At 47.4% G+C, this 15,828-nt stretch overlaps 1 protein-coding gene across 1 annotated transcript in view; it reads left to right on the top strand.

Annotated features, from left to right (window-relative positions):
* TMEM232 (transmembrane protein 232) overlaps positions 1-15,828 on the top strand; it is an 843,610-nt gene that overhangs the window by 587,396 nt on the left and 240,386 nt on the right. Inside the window, exon 12 of the mRNA XM_086963014.1 lies at positions 7,083-7,321. Coding sequence (XP_086819140.1) covers positions 7,083-7,321 — 239 coding nt within the window. The remainder of the gene's footprint in view (positions 1-7,082; positions 7,322-15,828) is intronic.

The following is a 15,828-nucleotide window of genomic DNA, read 5'->3' as shown; positions in this document are numbered from 1 at the left end:
CTGGGTGACAGCTACATTTGTGAATTCCCTCTAGACAGCCACAACATAGGACACTCAACTGCATCTGCATTCATCTGCATTCTGATGGGCATTCCGGGGCAGGGAGGACTGAGAAGGGCTGGCACTCAGACTTCAATAGGTTGAGTCCTGTCCACACACAAAGGGCTGATTACCCCCCACCAGTAGCCTGGCAGACAGGACAGGGTTGAAATGGATCCTTGTTGACTTCAGAGGGCTCCATACATTAAAGGCACTTTTGGTTATAAGTACTGGGGCTCTGACCCCTTCAAATCAGACACTTTTTGGACCTTTCAATAAATATTGCTGGATCTACATCTGCACATTGCCATAAGGACTGCTGTGCTGTGAAGAGGGATTGCCACTTTGCTAACTGCTCCGCTGTGTTGACCTGCTACTTGTTGAGCTGCAGGAGAGGCAGCCTATTTGCTACCTGCCTTGCTGTGCTGAACTGCTGCCTGCTACTTTTTGCTTTGCTGACTTAAGTGTTCTCCAAGGGCTTGCTGGCTTGTCCCCTTTTCTTGAAATTTCAGGGCCATCAAGGATTTCACTTGCTTGCCATTGCTTTGAGATTCTGTCACTTGTGAGTCTGGGGTTCACTGACGACGCTGAGCCTCGCTCCTCCGGGCCCAGGCAGGATGCTGCATCACAACCAGCCCTCCCAGGCTTGCGGACACCGGGGACTGTTAACAGAGTACTCCCCTCAAGATCGCCGCCCTTCACTGCAGGTGCAAAAGACTCTTCTTTTATATCAATTTAAGCTTACTAAGCACTTAATGTCACCATACCACATGTCACCTTTGTCAGTAATTTTTGTATTGACAGCCTTCTGATTACTTGTAAACATTGACTTAATCTTAAATTGATATTAAAGGAGAGTCTATTGCAAGCATATTCTAGTAGATGTTTTGCTTCAACCTGTGTTCCAACATGATTTGATATGCATTTCATGATTTAACCAATGTATATGCTATGAAATGAAATGAAATGAAATGAAATAAGGTATTTATAGAGCGCACGGTGGCCAAACGGCTTCCTGGCGCTGGGAGCTCTCCTGAACGGAACAGACAGGGCCGAGGGAGTTTAGCGGGGGTAGGCCTGGGCAAACAAGAATGTTTTTAGCGCTTTACGGAAGTGTGAAAAGATGGGAATGGAACGCATGGAGAGAGGGAGAGAGTTCCAGAACCGGGGGCGAGGACGGAGAATCTGGTTCCACCAGTGCGGGATTTACGAAAGCGGGGAACAGTGAGGAGGGCAAAGGAAGATGAGCGAAGGGTACGAGCAGGGGTGTGAGTAGAAATCAAAGAATTAATGAACGCCGGAGCAGAGCGATCAACAGCCCGAAAAACTAGACACCCTAGTTTAAACAGGGATCTCTGTAGAACGGGGAGCCAATGGAGAGATTTGAGGACAGGAGTGATATGGTGAGTTTTGGGAAGATGAAAGATGAGACGGGCAGCCTGATTTTGGATTGCTTGGAGACGACGGGTTTCGTAGGCAGGAATGCCCACGAACAAGCTGTTTCCGTAATCAAGACGAGAAGTGATGAGGGCCGAAATGATAATTTTAAGGGAATCAAGGGAAAAGAAACGGGAAATTTTACGAATCAAACGAAGGGAGAGAAAGCAGGAGGACACTACAGAACTGACCTGGCCGTGCATTGACAGGTCATGGCTGACCTTAATGCCCAGCGTTTTGACGGAAGGGACAGGGGTAGGAGGGGGACCAAAAATGGGGGGCCAGAAAGCGGAGGACCAAGGGCTGGATGAGCCACCCGTCAGGACAAGCTCAGTCTTGTCTGGATTGAGCTTGAGGTGATTGGCGCTCATCCAACCAGAGATGAAAACCAAAGTGGAACGAAAAAAGGATAAGGAGTGAGAAGAGGAAGAAAGATCAAAGACGAGCTGGAGGTCATCTGCGTAGTTGTACACAGAGACCCCCAGTTCGAGAAGAGAAGCAATAAGGGGGCGAATGTAAAGATTGAAAAGAAGAGGGGAGAGAGAGGAACCTTGGGGAACCCCACAGGACACCGGGAGGGGAGAAGCAGAGAAACCAGAAAGGTGAACAGCTTGCGAACGTCCTGAAAGAAAGGACGTGATCCAGGAAAGAGCGGAGCCTCGGATGCCCGCTGCGCTGACACGGTCAAGAAGGATGGTATGGTCGACCGTGTCAAACGCAGCGGAGAGATCCAGGAGAACCAAAGCTTGAGGAGAGTTGGTGTCAGCCTTTGCCTTCAACTCGTCGAGAACCGCAAGCACCACTGATTCGGTCGAGTGGCCCGAGCGGAAGCCTGCTTGATGGGAAGCAAGGAGATGATTCTGCTCAATATAAGAGGAGAGACAAGAGGTAACATAGCTTTCGAGGATTTTAGCAAGATAAGGAAGAAGAGAAATAGGTCTGAAATTAGAAGGGAGGGAAGAGTCAAGACCAGGTTTTTTAAGAATGGGAAAAACAATCGCAGATTTAAATGTAGAAGGGACCAAACCAGTGAAGAGGGAAGCATTAAGAAAGGAAAGAGGAGTAGTGGGGCAAGAGGTGAAGAGGGTTCTCAGCACGCGGGCAGGGGCACAATCAGCAGGGGAGCCAGACTTGATTTTGGTAAGTAAAGCTAAGAAGGAGTCCAAGGAAATGGGTGGAAAGAAGGCAAAAGAAGAGTTAGACACAGGAGGGGCAGGATGGGGAAGAGGGAAGGGTGTGGTAGGAATGTTGGACTTGATTTTTGCGATCTTCTCGATAAAGAAGTCGTTTAAAGAAGAGCAGAGGGCCTGGGAAGGGATAAGCTTGGGACAAACACGATCAGAAGTGGCCAGATTAGTGACCAAGGAAAAGATCTCTTTGGATTTATTAGCAGATAATGCTACCTGCTCAGAGAAGTACTTGGTCTTGGACACAAGAATAGCTTTCTTGTAATCATTAAGAAGACGTTTATATTTGGCCTTAAGATCGGGGCAATAACTGCGGCGCCAAAGACGCTCAGAGCGTCTAAGTTCCAGTTTAAGGACCTTAAGTTCAGAATCGAACCATCTATGGGCCTCGTGAGGGCGAATAGACTTAACTATTTTAAGAGGGGCAACTAGATCACAACCAGAAGATAACCAGTTGCTGACTGCAACGGCCTGAAGATCAAGAGAAAGACTGTTGAGGTCAGGAAGGGAGGATGCCAAGGAGAGGGAAAGGGAGGGGAGGTCCACGCGATTCCAGCTGCGTGCAAATATGTTCTTGGGGCGGGAGGGTTTGTGAAGGGAACCGAGATTAATAGTGAAGAAAATGAGAGAGTGGTCGGACCAGGTGCAAGGGAGAATGCTAGGGGGAGAGACAATGTCCTGAGATGACCAGACTTGGTCCAATGTATGACCAAGGTTGTGGGTGGGAGCAGAGACGTGAGACAGGAGATTGAGACATGAGAGAGTGGCCGTGAAGTCCTTGGACGCCAAATCCTCCCTGGGATCACCAGGCCAGTAATTAAAGTCTCCCAGCAGGAGAACCGAGGAGTTGTTAACTACTAGAGTAGCAAGGAGTTCCTGCAGGGAGGCCACAAACAGAGGCATATTCAGGGGGGGGGGCGGTACACAAGGACAACTGTCAGAGGGGCAGGAAGGTTAGTGGAGCGGGCAACCAAGAAATCCACTCCAGCTATGGAAGATTGAGGGAGAAGCTGGAATTGGAGACTGGCCCGAACAATCATGGCTACACCCCCTCCGATCCTGCCGTCAGGGCGATCAGCCCGGAGGACGTAGTAGGAATCGGGGAGGATGGCCAGGATGTCAGGGAGTGAAGCCTCCGAAAACCAAGTTTCTGTTAAAAACAGAATATCAGGGGAATCGGAGGTAAGAAGGTTAAATAATTGCAGTTGGTGCTTGCCTGCCGAGCGGGTGTTAAGGAGGCAGGCAGAGGCAGTGTGAGAAGTAGAAGGAGTGGTGGTGGACAGCGTAGGATCCTGAGAAGGTATAGAAGATATAGAGGAGGTAGCTCGCGAAGAAATGACACGGTCAGGATGGGGGGCGTAGATACCTAGGGAAGTGAGGTGCTGCGTGAGGGAATGGGAAAGGGGCACATCAGCAGAGCAGGAGAGGAGTTGAGCAGAGGAGTATGCGAGTAGGGAGGCAAGGGCTATACTTGCCATACTTATTTAATAGGTATAAAGCAACTCTTCCTGGTTCTCTTTAATATTATTTTTTCAAAGCAATTGGGTTCTCACCTACAGAACCATTGCAGGCTACTTTATACATACCCCGGTTCTGAAGGACACAGGGCCGCCCTATTGTTGCTATATTTTAGGTGTATACCTCAGCCAACCAGAAGCCCCATTTCTAACAAGGTCTCCATAGAAGGCATAGCACTCCTGCTTGATTGACTCAACACCTAGCACGGAAGTCCCTGTAGGGGAACGCAAAGGCAGAAAGATTGTTGTTGGGTGGGTGTCCTTCATAGCCAGGTGAACATTTCCACTAGGTATCTCTTCTTCACCAAATATCCGTGCTCTGGCATGTTTTCCCAAATAAGTGATTACATGATATGCAGTCTCTCTACACTGAGCGAGCTGCCCATAAAGTCCCGCCCACAAGGTGATATCAGGTGAGGATTCATATTGTTGCTGTGAGATAATCATTTGCGGTTCAAGAGAGAGGTGTTGCATCTGAAGGGATTTAAGGATCCCCAACTCTTTGGAAAGGGCGATACTCGAACATACTCCTTTAAGATCTCCCAAACTGTCAAGGGTGTGGGCACTGGGGCCATATTAGCCTCAAAGAAATTCTCAATTGCCTATGCCATTTCTGATTTAAACAATGAGTCTAACAAGGCTGCTGAGGTAAATGAAGCTTTGTTTAGGTGGTTTCTCCAGCACCATGCGATAGTGAACCACAGATGCAGATGGTAAAGTAGACCAGGATAATTTAGGAGGAAATTGTTTGAAGAGAGACCTTCAGTTGCCAAAAAAAGTAAGAGCTTCAAACAATAGGAGCTGAGTTGTGTATCTGTTCCTTGTGTTTTCTTTCCTGAGCAAAAATCCTAACACTACTTGCTCTGTAATGTGAGAAATCCTAATAGGTTTTCTATATTGTGTTGGAATGCCTTCGGATATAACCAAAGCAAGTCTGATATCAGTCCTACAGGAAAAATACAGCTCGTGATTACCAGTTTGAAATTTCAAGTTACCTCGTATTGCAGGGATATGTGGTATAATAATGTTTTCAGGAAAAAACTCTGGTCCTCGTTCAAAACAAAGATCGCTGACATCTTGTATGAAAAACGTCAACGGATTTAAAACGAGTTTCCCCGATTGAAACTCGTGTTTCCAATTACAATCTTTGTGAATCGGCTGAAGATACCTGCATTGAAATCATGCGGTTCTGTATAGGTATTTACCCAGGATGAAAATTCCTGGGATAACAAAATCTATACAATTGTGCAACATGAAGTTAAAGTATGCCTATGAGCATTTGTTACTGTAGTGTTTATAATATGTGTATGATCAATGTGAGAAGTTTGATTTTGCGCACACAATGTACTTTGTTCAGTTTAATTTGGTGAATTTTTGTTGATCTTTTAATATTTATTTAAGTAATATAGGTATTACTTATTGTTTGTGATTGCAATTCACTCTTCAATAGAGCCTGTTTGCCCGAATTAACAACCTCTTTTACTTTTAGTCCAAATGTGACTTTGTCCACTAAAAACAAACCTCTTTCAAACAAATACCCCGCTAAGTACTTGTTTTACTCAAAAAGGAAGCATGGACATGTACAGGCCAATTTAGTATAAGGTGCCCCTCTTGCTCTTGACGGTCATTTGATGAGATGAAATTGGTGCTAGCAGGCCTGGTAGGACATCAGAGAGTGAACTACCCAGGCTCATCTGCTGCACGGGTTCCAATCATGCAGCCACTGGTTTCACTCTTAGCTGCCCTAGGGCGCCATCCACCAGGTGGCTGGGATCATTTGGGGGCAGTGAACATGAACACTGGCAGACCCAACTCCAGCAGACTGCTGCATTCCATTCCACTGCTTTCCTGTTGGATTCGGTAAGCAATGGTCGCATGTGCACCATGAAGGTGACCTTCGTGTGTAGATTTTGGTGGGAACTGCTCCTGTGATTGTTTAACGTCTCTGAAAGTGGCATATTTCATTGGCCAAAGCCACAGGTAGATGCCAAGAAGTAAGGTGGAGATTTTCTGTGTTATGTGGAAATAAGGGAAGTCTTTTCTTCCCAAGACAAAGACTGCAAATGATGTCATGTCAATCTCAACTCTTTATAAGGGAAGAGCCAGGGCTCAAACTCCAATTACTACCCCATATCTTTATGGCGAACTTTGGGTTAAGGGAAAGTGCTTCTCTTGGCCCATATTTCGTTTGACAGTGCCCACCTCCAATTCAAGCTTAGATCGCATCCCATGCAGAGGCCAAACATCTTTCAGCAGGGAAACGTGTTCTTAGTAATATAATAGCTACTTTATGGCGGGAGAGTCGTGCTTCTAAAGCCAAGCCCCGAGATCTTTCTTCCCACTGTGTGCCAACTAGTTTAGACGTAAAAGCTCGTTGAAGGTAGAAATGGCTGTGGGAGAAGCCGTGCCATCTGTCTCTTGTGAGTCACCTGCTTCATCAAAATGTACACCATGCCACATACTTTCATCATAGGATTTGCAGATCTGTATGCCTCTTCCCATCTTACAAGAAGCAATCCTCCGGTCGTAATTTTGAAGTAAACTTGGCACGTCTGAAAAAGGGTTTGTTATTAATTCAAAATATTGAACACTGGGCGAAAATGAAACTTTGAAGGAGAAAAAGAATACACATTTTTTAGAAAAGTAATGTTTTTCAAAACATCAATTGATTTAGCAGCATCTTTCCAACGTGTGACTCTAAAACGTGTGTTCGTTTTATATCGTTTGCATCTAGTCATGCTCTCTATTCCGAACAGAAACACACCCAACTACATATCAGTACGATACTATGTAATAAATGGTACAGTCGCCTCAGAGGTGCGCTGTTGATTGCCTTTCTGTTCATCTTGTTTCAGCATTTAAGCGCACCTTACCTGAGCGTCTCCTTCTGTTTTTCTAATAGGCTGAAATAAATGGCCCAACAAATCCGTTCCTTAGCCCGAATGATAAGCCTTCATCGACTTCGTGTTGCTCCCAACATGTGGGCTGGAGGCTCACCAACGCGCTCTCCCAGCTGTTCCTACCACGCATCGCTCCTCGTATCTCCGTGCCAAAGAAACACTTGCCGCCACCCTGGCTGACTGAGCGATGGAAGAAGCAGAAAGCCGCCAAGGAGAAGAAAGCGGCTCGACCCCCTTTACGGTATTGCATTCGCACCACGCACTGTTTACATTCTGCGCGCCATTTTTTTCCCATGCGTTGTATCATTCTTTATTTGACAGGAGGCGGAGACACTCGTCGCAGTACTGAGGCCCCCGAGGTTGGTTTGTTTACTTTAAAAAGCTACACATGTTGGTTAACAAATCAGAATTATGATAGATTGCTGCTCCCATACCTCTGCGTGTTCATTCTTTTCGACGAGTGAGCAGGAATATTGTTAACATGCTTCGTGTTGCGAAAATGTATTGCTCTGAATTACACGTGCCAACAGTTGTTTCCTTTCTCTGATACAAGTTCACCTTTAAGCATATTTTGTTTTACTCCATGGAATAATGGTAGTCTTTCTTTGATGTTTTGAGTCAGGTGTTATTTTTAGGTCTTGCCTTGCGCAAGGCCTATAATGGGCTTACAGTCCGCCTAGTGCTTATTATTGGTTGCCTTTATTGTCGCTCTCTTTTGCTTGCTTCTTATTCGATGACTTGGTTTATCCATCATGTGTTTGTCCCTTCGCTGGAGACATCCCCTTTTACATCATTTTGCTTGACTGGCTTGTTTTTTTCCATTGCTCACTTTTAGGGAACAAATGTTCTCCTTTTCTTTCTACATTCCATGAGAATGCATGTATTTTCTAGCTCTCATCTTCCTATGTTGCTTTCATCATCCAAACTCTTCCCACCATGCACCTGGTGTTCTTTCTGTCTCTTGGGTGACTCTCCCCATGTGGCCACAGTCCATGTTCCCTCCCCTTCATATACTGTCGTTCCCCTTCTCTACCCACCTGGGTTTATTTTTATTTTCGCACCACCTTTGACCCCTCCATCCTCTTCTCCACTGCTACTCCAACCCCCCACAGGCAATTCAATTTTTTCCACGTTTGGATGGCTCAGCAACTGCCACGTGCTGCTAGGCATTCCGTTATAAATTAAAAAAGCACTTTCTCACACTTAGCAGTTCTTTTTAGGTCTCGCCTGTCGATGCGCATGCGCATCGAGCAAGCGAGACTATAGGGGCTCATCAACTCTTTATCTAACTGCAAGGAATCGTGGCGATTCCTTGCAGTGCCCGTGACTTTTAAGGTCAATGCGCATGCGCATTAAGCTTATGCGCATGCGCATTGACCTTAAAAGTCACGGGCGCGTGCACGTCCGTGTTTGTTTACCCTTGCCTACTCTCTCTCTCCCCGCTCCGCCCCCTCCCCTTCCCTCCGTGTCGCATTTCTCCTCCCCCCTCCCCTGTCTTCCGTCCGTCCGTCTTGTTTTCGCACGTCCGTGTTTGTTTACCCTTGCCTACTCTCTCTCTCCCCTCTCCGCCCCCGCTCCGCCCCCTCCCCTTCCCTCCGTGTCGCATTTCTCCTCCCCCCTCCCCTGTCTTCCGTCCGTCCGTCTTGTTTTCTAAGTAAGTTGGAGTCCTTGCCCACCCGTAACTCTGCAGCCTTTGTTTATGCCGCCTCCATTAAGTTATTGTATGTGTCTTAGACGTTCGACCCCTTTTTATGTTCCTAGGACGTTTTCTTCCTGATCACTACTGACCCTCCGTCTATACCGTTTCTCCGTGGAGGCAATTATTCTACCTTGAGTAAGTACGTGCCCCTGAAATTATATTTCATGATTCACAGCAAATAATAAGCGGTTCTTGCCACAGAGGGCACAAAATCACGCGATGAGCAGCTGGTTTTCTGCACAGGTTAAACAAAAAAGTTAAGTATTTTACTTGCAAGGATTACCGAGCTAATACTCTTTACGGTGGTGTACCCGTCGTGTCTCTGCTGCTTCCCCCTGTCCTGTCTCTCCTCCTCTCTCTCTCTATACCCTCCCCCTCCTCCCCACCACTCCCATCAAGTCCCTCTGGCCCTTCCCTCCTCCCCGGACCCCTCCTCCCCTGCCCCCTCCACCCTTTCTTGTTTATTTTATGCCAGTGGAGTTAATGTCGCTGAGTGAGTAATGCATCTTCCGTTGAGATCTGTGTTTAATCCGCAGGACTCGCGCAACAAACCAACGCATTTCATCCTTCTAAGGTCGATACTTGGTCAAGGAGGCAACATCTAAAAATGCCGGCCTTCCTGATCATTATAGATGTTGAAGTTGCTGCTCGTCCGCATGTATTTGTATTTATTTTGATAGCGCTGACGTGGCGGTGAAGCGCTTTTCGGTGAATAGCATGCTACTTCGGAACCATGTGACACATTCCTTATTTTGTAGGACTGACCATCGTTATAAAAGTACCGGAGAGAGGTTTGGACCAAACTGCCATGAATTGTGGATTTCGTTCTACCAAGATAAGCGTCATTGGCAGTTTTAAAATGTATTTAATGATTAGATAGATTGCTGGCGAGTTCGTTTGCTGCAGCTAATATGCACTTAACGCCACAGGGGCACGGCAGTCCTCCTCACCCCCGCTGAATGGCTGAAGGAACACAGAATAGCAGCGTTTGAACAAATAACTTGCATCGTCTCTGATAGATTTTGCAATCTCCCCCCAGAATGAGAGATAGCAAGGCAGAGAGCGCAGCTCACTGCAAATACTGCTGCTGATTCTGTTTGACGTTATACGTCAGTGGACTTGTATCCAAAATACTGTTTTCGGTGAATCGGGGATGACAACTCAATGTATGTTCGGTATTGTATTACAGTGTTGTGTGGTCAGATTCTGGCGTGTTTTTAAAACTGCTGTATTGACATATGCTTCCTGATAGCGTGTGCATTGCTGGATCCCAATCGACCACACCTACATTATTGTTATAAAAACATGTTTTTGTGTGTGTGGCAGCTCTTTAAAAACGTTTGGTAAAAGGTCTGTGCATTCAAGGAACACTTACCATGTTCTTCAGAAGATCCGCAAGTTTGAGCAAACAAAAAAAAAGCACAGCAAATAATAAGCGGTTCTTGCCCCAGAGGGCACAAAATCACGCGATGAGCAGCTGGTTTTCTGCACAGGTTAAACAAAAAAGTTAAGTATTTTACTTGCAAGGATTACCGAGCTAATACTCTTTACGGTGGTGTAGTCCCACCCAAAATGTGTTCATAGATCATGTGTTTTTTAGGGCGGGTCCGACCAGGCCCTTACAGATGTTTAGAATGTTGTGCAAAACTAGAAATCGTGCAAAGGGGGTTATTGATTTAAACAAGTTTCAAGTCTATTTTTTTCCTCTCCCGCCGTGTCGCCGTGTCTCTGCTGCTTGCCCCTGTCCTGTCTCTCCTCCTCTCCCTCTCTATACCCTCCCCCTCCCCCCCACCACTCCCATCAAGTCCCTCTGGCCCTTCCCTCCTCCCCGGACCACACAGTCCAAGGATGCGCCAGCAGCAGCTCGGATTCCCGAAATACTTCCACTTTTTTCTCTTTAAACATAAAGCAGCTCGTGGCGTCCTTGGGGGTTTGGGGTCTTGGTGGAATTTTTCACTCACCCTCAACCCCTCACCCTCAACCCCTCACTCACCCTCACTCTCACTCATCCTCACTCACCCTCAACCCCTCACCCTCACTCACCCTCACTCACCCTCAACCCCTCACCCTCACTCACCCTCACCTTCACTCACCCTCAACCCCTCACCCTCACTCACCCTCAACGCCTCACCCTCAATCACCCTCAACCCCTCACCCTCACCCACCTTCACTCACTCTCACCCTCACTCACCCTCACTCACCCTCACTCACCCTCACTCACACTCACCCTCACTCACCCTCACTCACCCTCACCCACCCTCAACCCCTCATTATCACTCACCCTCAACCCCTCACCCTCAACCCCTCACCCTCACTCACCCCCACTCACCCTCAACCCCTCACCCTCAACCCCTCACCCTCACTCACCCTCACCCTCACTCACCCTCAACCCCTCACCCACCCTCACTCACCCACACTCACCCACACTCACCCACACTCACCCTCACTCACACTCACCCACCCTCACTCACCCTCACTCACCTTCACCCTCACTCACCCTCAACCCCTCACCCTCACTCACCCCCACTCACCCTCCACCCCTCACCCTCAACCCCTCACCCTCCCTCACCCTCATTCACCCTCAACCCCTCACCCTCACTCACCCTCACTCACCCTCAACCTCTCACCCTCAATCCCTCACCCTCACCCACACTCACCCACACTCACCCACACTCACCCACACTCACCCACACTCACCCACACTCACCCTCACCCACCCTCACTCACCCTCACCCTCACTCACCCTCACTCACCCTCACCCTCACTCACCCTCACCCTCACTCACCCTCAACCCCTCACCCTCACTCACCCTCAACCCCTCACCCACCCTCAACCCCTCACCCTCACTCACCCTCAACCCCTCACCCTCAACCCCTCACTCACCCTCACTCACCCTCAACCCCTCAGCCTCACCCTCACTCACCCTCAACACCTCACCCTCACTCACCCTCAACCTCATGCTAAAGATTTACAAAAAAAACCATTAACAATTCTAAAAGCACTAACTCTAATGCTGCGAGACCTATTGCATTTCTAATGCTTGTTTTATTTACTGAGCTAAGTGGCATTTGCCGTTTTAGATCAGACAATAAAAAAATATATAATTATATTGAATGTGCACACTTTCGTAGTGATGAATGTGCCTGCTTAATGAATGATGTGACTGTCAACAGTAGCCAAGTCATCGTGGCTTTTTCAAGGCTTGTTTTCTCTCCCTACTACAGAAGTAATCAAAACATGATGCAGTTTCCAGTTTGTAAAAGGGTACCACCTCAGGTGTGGTGAACCTACTTAGTAGTAATGTGACTTGCAGTAACAAGGTCCAGACTATAGTGGAGGGACGGCAGAGCAGGATTTGGATTATCTTCACTCTAATGACTTCAAAACATTTCGGTGATTCACATTACTAAGTACTAGGTTCGCCACACCTAAGGTGTTACCCTTCGGAGTACTTTATTGCTGGATCTGTCTTCACGCACTTCTATTGTAGGTATGGATAACCCTAGTTTACGAACAGTGCATTTTTGAAAAATATGCAGAAACTGTTATTTCGTGTGGCTATCAGTTGGAACATCAAAACCTTAACTTTGGACTTTAAGGGCCTGGTTACGATATTGGAAGGACTGCAACCAACCGACAGTCAGTTGCAGTTCTTCTGACATTACAGTCTGCCAGCCGCATTATGATGCGGCGGGTGGAGGGACTTTCTGCAGTGCCTCGGACGGGCTCCAGCTGAGTCTGAAGGCACCATAATCACTCAATGACATCGGAGCCAGGCTCAGCTACTCTGTCGGGATTATGATGGCCCTTTCTGACAGCCATTTCATGTTGGCCTTTCCAACATGAAAAAGCAGTTGGAAAGTCTCTTTGGGGGGAACTAACTGGGCCCCATTCCCCCCCTGGCCCTCTGCATTGGGGCCGGGTGCCCACCTTGACATTCCTGCACCATTTGGCAGGCACCATGAGGTGCCTGCCAAACGGTGCAGGGATGTTTACAAGCGTTCATTTGTCAATGGAAGCTAGTGCTGTGGGTTTTTTCCTTCTGCGCACAAGCTTCCATTGAAAAATGGATGTTTGTGACTGCATCGTAATACTGCGGTCGGAACCACTGATCTAAGGTCGGGCGGTTCCTTTCTGTAACGATCCCCCCAACATCATAATTTAAACCCATAACTGTGGTGTGCACCAGACCTTCTTATTATGTTGTGAGTGTGGCCTTTTTGGCACACTCTTATTGCATCTATCTCAAAGAGGGGGGACTAGAGGGCTGTTTAAAGAGGTTCAGCAACCGTGCCCTGTCAGATCATTGATATCAAAAGTGGATACTGTTCCTCTAGTGGTTGAGCCTGGGCAGTAGATGTGTACCATCCACCAATGGGGGATGGTAGTGGTAAAGGGGTACTAGGAGGGGGCGAGAAACACAGGGGATCCCACTATAGCAAAACTTGGGTCCTCGTACACCCAGCAAGCTAGGTGTCATGCTTCATGATTTGGACCTGCTCCTCATTGGGTTGGCGCTGCAATACCCAATGGGCACCTGCAAAGGGGCCCTTTGTCGGAGATCTTTTTTTCCTTTGCCGTTTGATGAAGTGGGGCTGTGTGGCCTGTGAAAGTGCAGATACAGTGAAGTGCAGTGAGTGCATTTTCTAAAAAAAAGGTTGGATATTCCAGAAAACAATTTTATTCAGGTTGGTTGCCCACCTTATTAAAAATGTGAAGAGTGGCAGCTCCCCTGACGTGAGGGTTCTGTTGAAGCTATGCTCATCTCTTAGTGGTCAACATGTTTCATGCCCATTGGTTGCTAGATACCGTGGCAATTCATCAGGACCGTGAGAGTGAAATCTATCTACACTTAATGGTGCAGCTAGTTGCTGACTACCATTGAGAAAGAACCCCACGACAGGATTCTCCAGTAGTGTTGTTTGACGACCTAGGGAAAGATAAAATAAAGAATGCGCAAAAGTAGTCTTAAAAACAGGATCTGGGCATCCCTATAGTGATTGCTCAGCGTGTTCCTCTGATTGCACTCATTAGGTAACAAGTGTGCAGCCTTTGTAGCACCCAGTGACACTGGGGCTCTGGTAATATACACCTTGTTTATTTCTACATAGCCTTATACGTATTTTGATGTGTGGTTAAACTCAACTACTGCTAACAATGTAAAGTTGAATAATTCTAGTTATCAAGATTAAAGGAGGAATGAATAGATGTGCAATCATCTCTTGCCAGTAAGCATGGGCGGATTTTGCGAATTGGCAATTCACGAATTTGCGGATTTGCGAATTGGCAATCCCCAAAATTCGTGAATTCGCAGATTTTTTTATTTTTGCGTGTTCGCGGGTGTTCGCGAGGCGCTTTGCGTGTTCGCGGGTGTTCGCGAGGCGCTTTGCAATTTCGCGGGGTTTTTTTTTTTTGCCTGCTTAATCACTGCCACCCTCTCGTTTTTTATGCCCATCTGCCCTCTGTACCACTTGTTTCTGTGCCCTTCTGCCCTCTGCCCCACTCATTTTTTGTCCCCTTCGCCCTCTGTCCCACTTTTGTGCCCTTCTGCCCTCAGCCCCACTTAGAATGGCAAGTTGCCAGCGCCATTCTAAAATAGCTAGAAATAGCTTCAACAGGAAAAAAAAATAGATAAAGTAAAGCAGGTGCTCCAGTTGAAGGTCAAATTAAGTTACACAATCATTAATCACCCCAAGTTTGGGGTGGTTAATGATTGTGTAACTGAATTTGAGCAGCACCTGCTTTACTTTATCTATTAGAGTTTCCTGTTGAAGCTGACTTTTGTAACTATTTTAGAATGGCTCTGGCAGCTTGCTGGCGCCATTCTAAAAGAGTTACAAAAGTCAGCTTGAACTTTTGACCCAATCCGTTCCGTTCGCGGATTTTGCGGGAAATTTGCGAATCTCGCAGATTGCGAATTTATTGAAAATTCGCGAAATCCGCAAGCGGAACGGATTTTCCACTCATGCTTACTTGCCAGTCTAGCCATCCAAAAACAACAGTTGATGGACAGAATGCAGAACAATGTCATACATTCACCCCAGTACAGAGATCTGGGCCTAAAACCATCGTTTTTTTGCTCAACACACCACCCCAGTTCAGACATGGCCATATGCAAATCAGTCTTGACCCTGTGCCTCATGGGAATAGTCCAGCCCGAACTGCCAAGCCATGTCTTCCCTGGACCGGAATCAAGCATCCTAGGACCGGTTTCTGGCTATCAGCCGTCTTCAGCCAGGATAGCTTGACTCCAGTGGTGTGGAGAGCAGGGGACTCACGTCTGGGCATACCCATCCCACTCGGGGGGACAAATGCAAAAACTACAGTTGATGGACATAATGCAGAACAATGTCATACATTCACCCCAGTACAGAGATCTGGGCCTAAATCCATCGTTTTTTTGCTCACCACACCACCCCAGGCCATCCAGGCTTAGGGTTAGGGCTACTTTGTCGCAATGTAATAACTTTTTGTAGGTGTGTACCTTCATGTGTAATGAATTGAATCTTTGACATGACTCTTAATGAACTAACATATTAATCAGAGTCGTATTGGGAAGACAGGTTGTTGGGCAATGGCGATGGGCCAGCTCCTAAGTGTCACCTGTGAGCCGGTTTTTAAGCCCTTCCTCTATCACCCGGCACACAGAACTTTGCTATCTTCGTCAGCCCCCCAGCCAGGCCGCTGTACAGTAAGACAGGCTGACTATCAGGGTGGAGACTTGCATTACTAGGCCTGCTGTCGCAGACTTAAGCTTAGCCCCTGAGGGGCTGCACACAGACCCAAAAGCAGTGTGCCTTCTCCCCTGCCAGGTTGTCAAACAGAGCAAGGGCGAGGAAGAGTAAAGCAGGATCGCTGTGGGGTTCAGTGTCAGGTGATATGGCCATTTGGCCATCTTCACTTCCAAGGCTGGCCCAGAAGCATTGTTCTATGCTTCCTTCCACCTCTGCCAGGCCATAGCCCTGGGTCTATAGTGGGCTGGGGAGGAGGTGAGTGGGAAGAGGCCTCCCTGGGGCTAGTTGTTGCTCTGGCTGTAGGGTTATTCTCAC

The sequence above is a fragment of the Lissotriton vulgaris genome, chromosome 3_1 (genome assembly GCF_964263255.1).
Source record: "Lissotriton vulgaris chromosome 3_1, aLisVul1.2, whole genome shotgun sequence".
NCBI classification, from domain to species: domain Eukaryota; kingdom Metazoa; phylum Chordata; class Amphibia; order Caudata; family Salamandridae; genus Lissotriton; species Lissotriton vulgaris.
The sequence above is the reverse complement of the archived record's forward strand: the minus strand, read 5'-3'. Positions and strand labels throughout refer to the sequence as shown.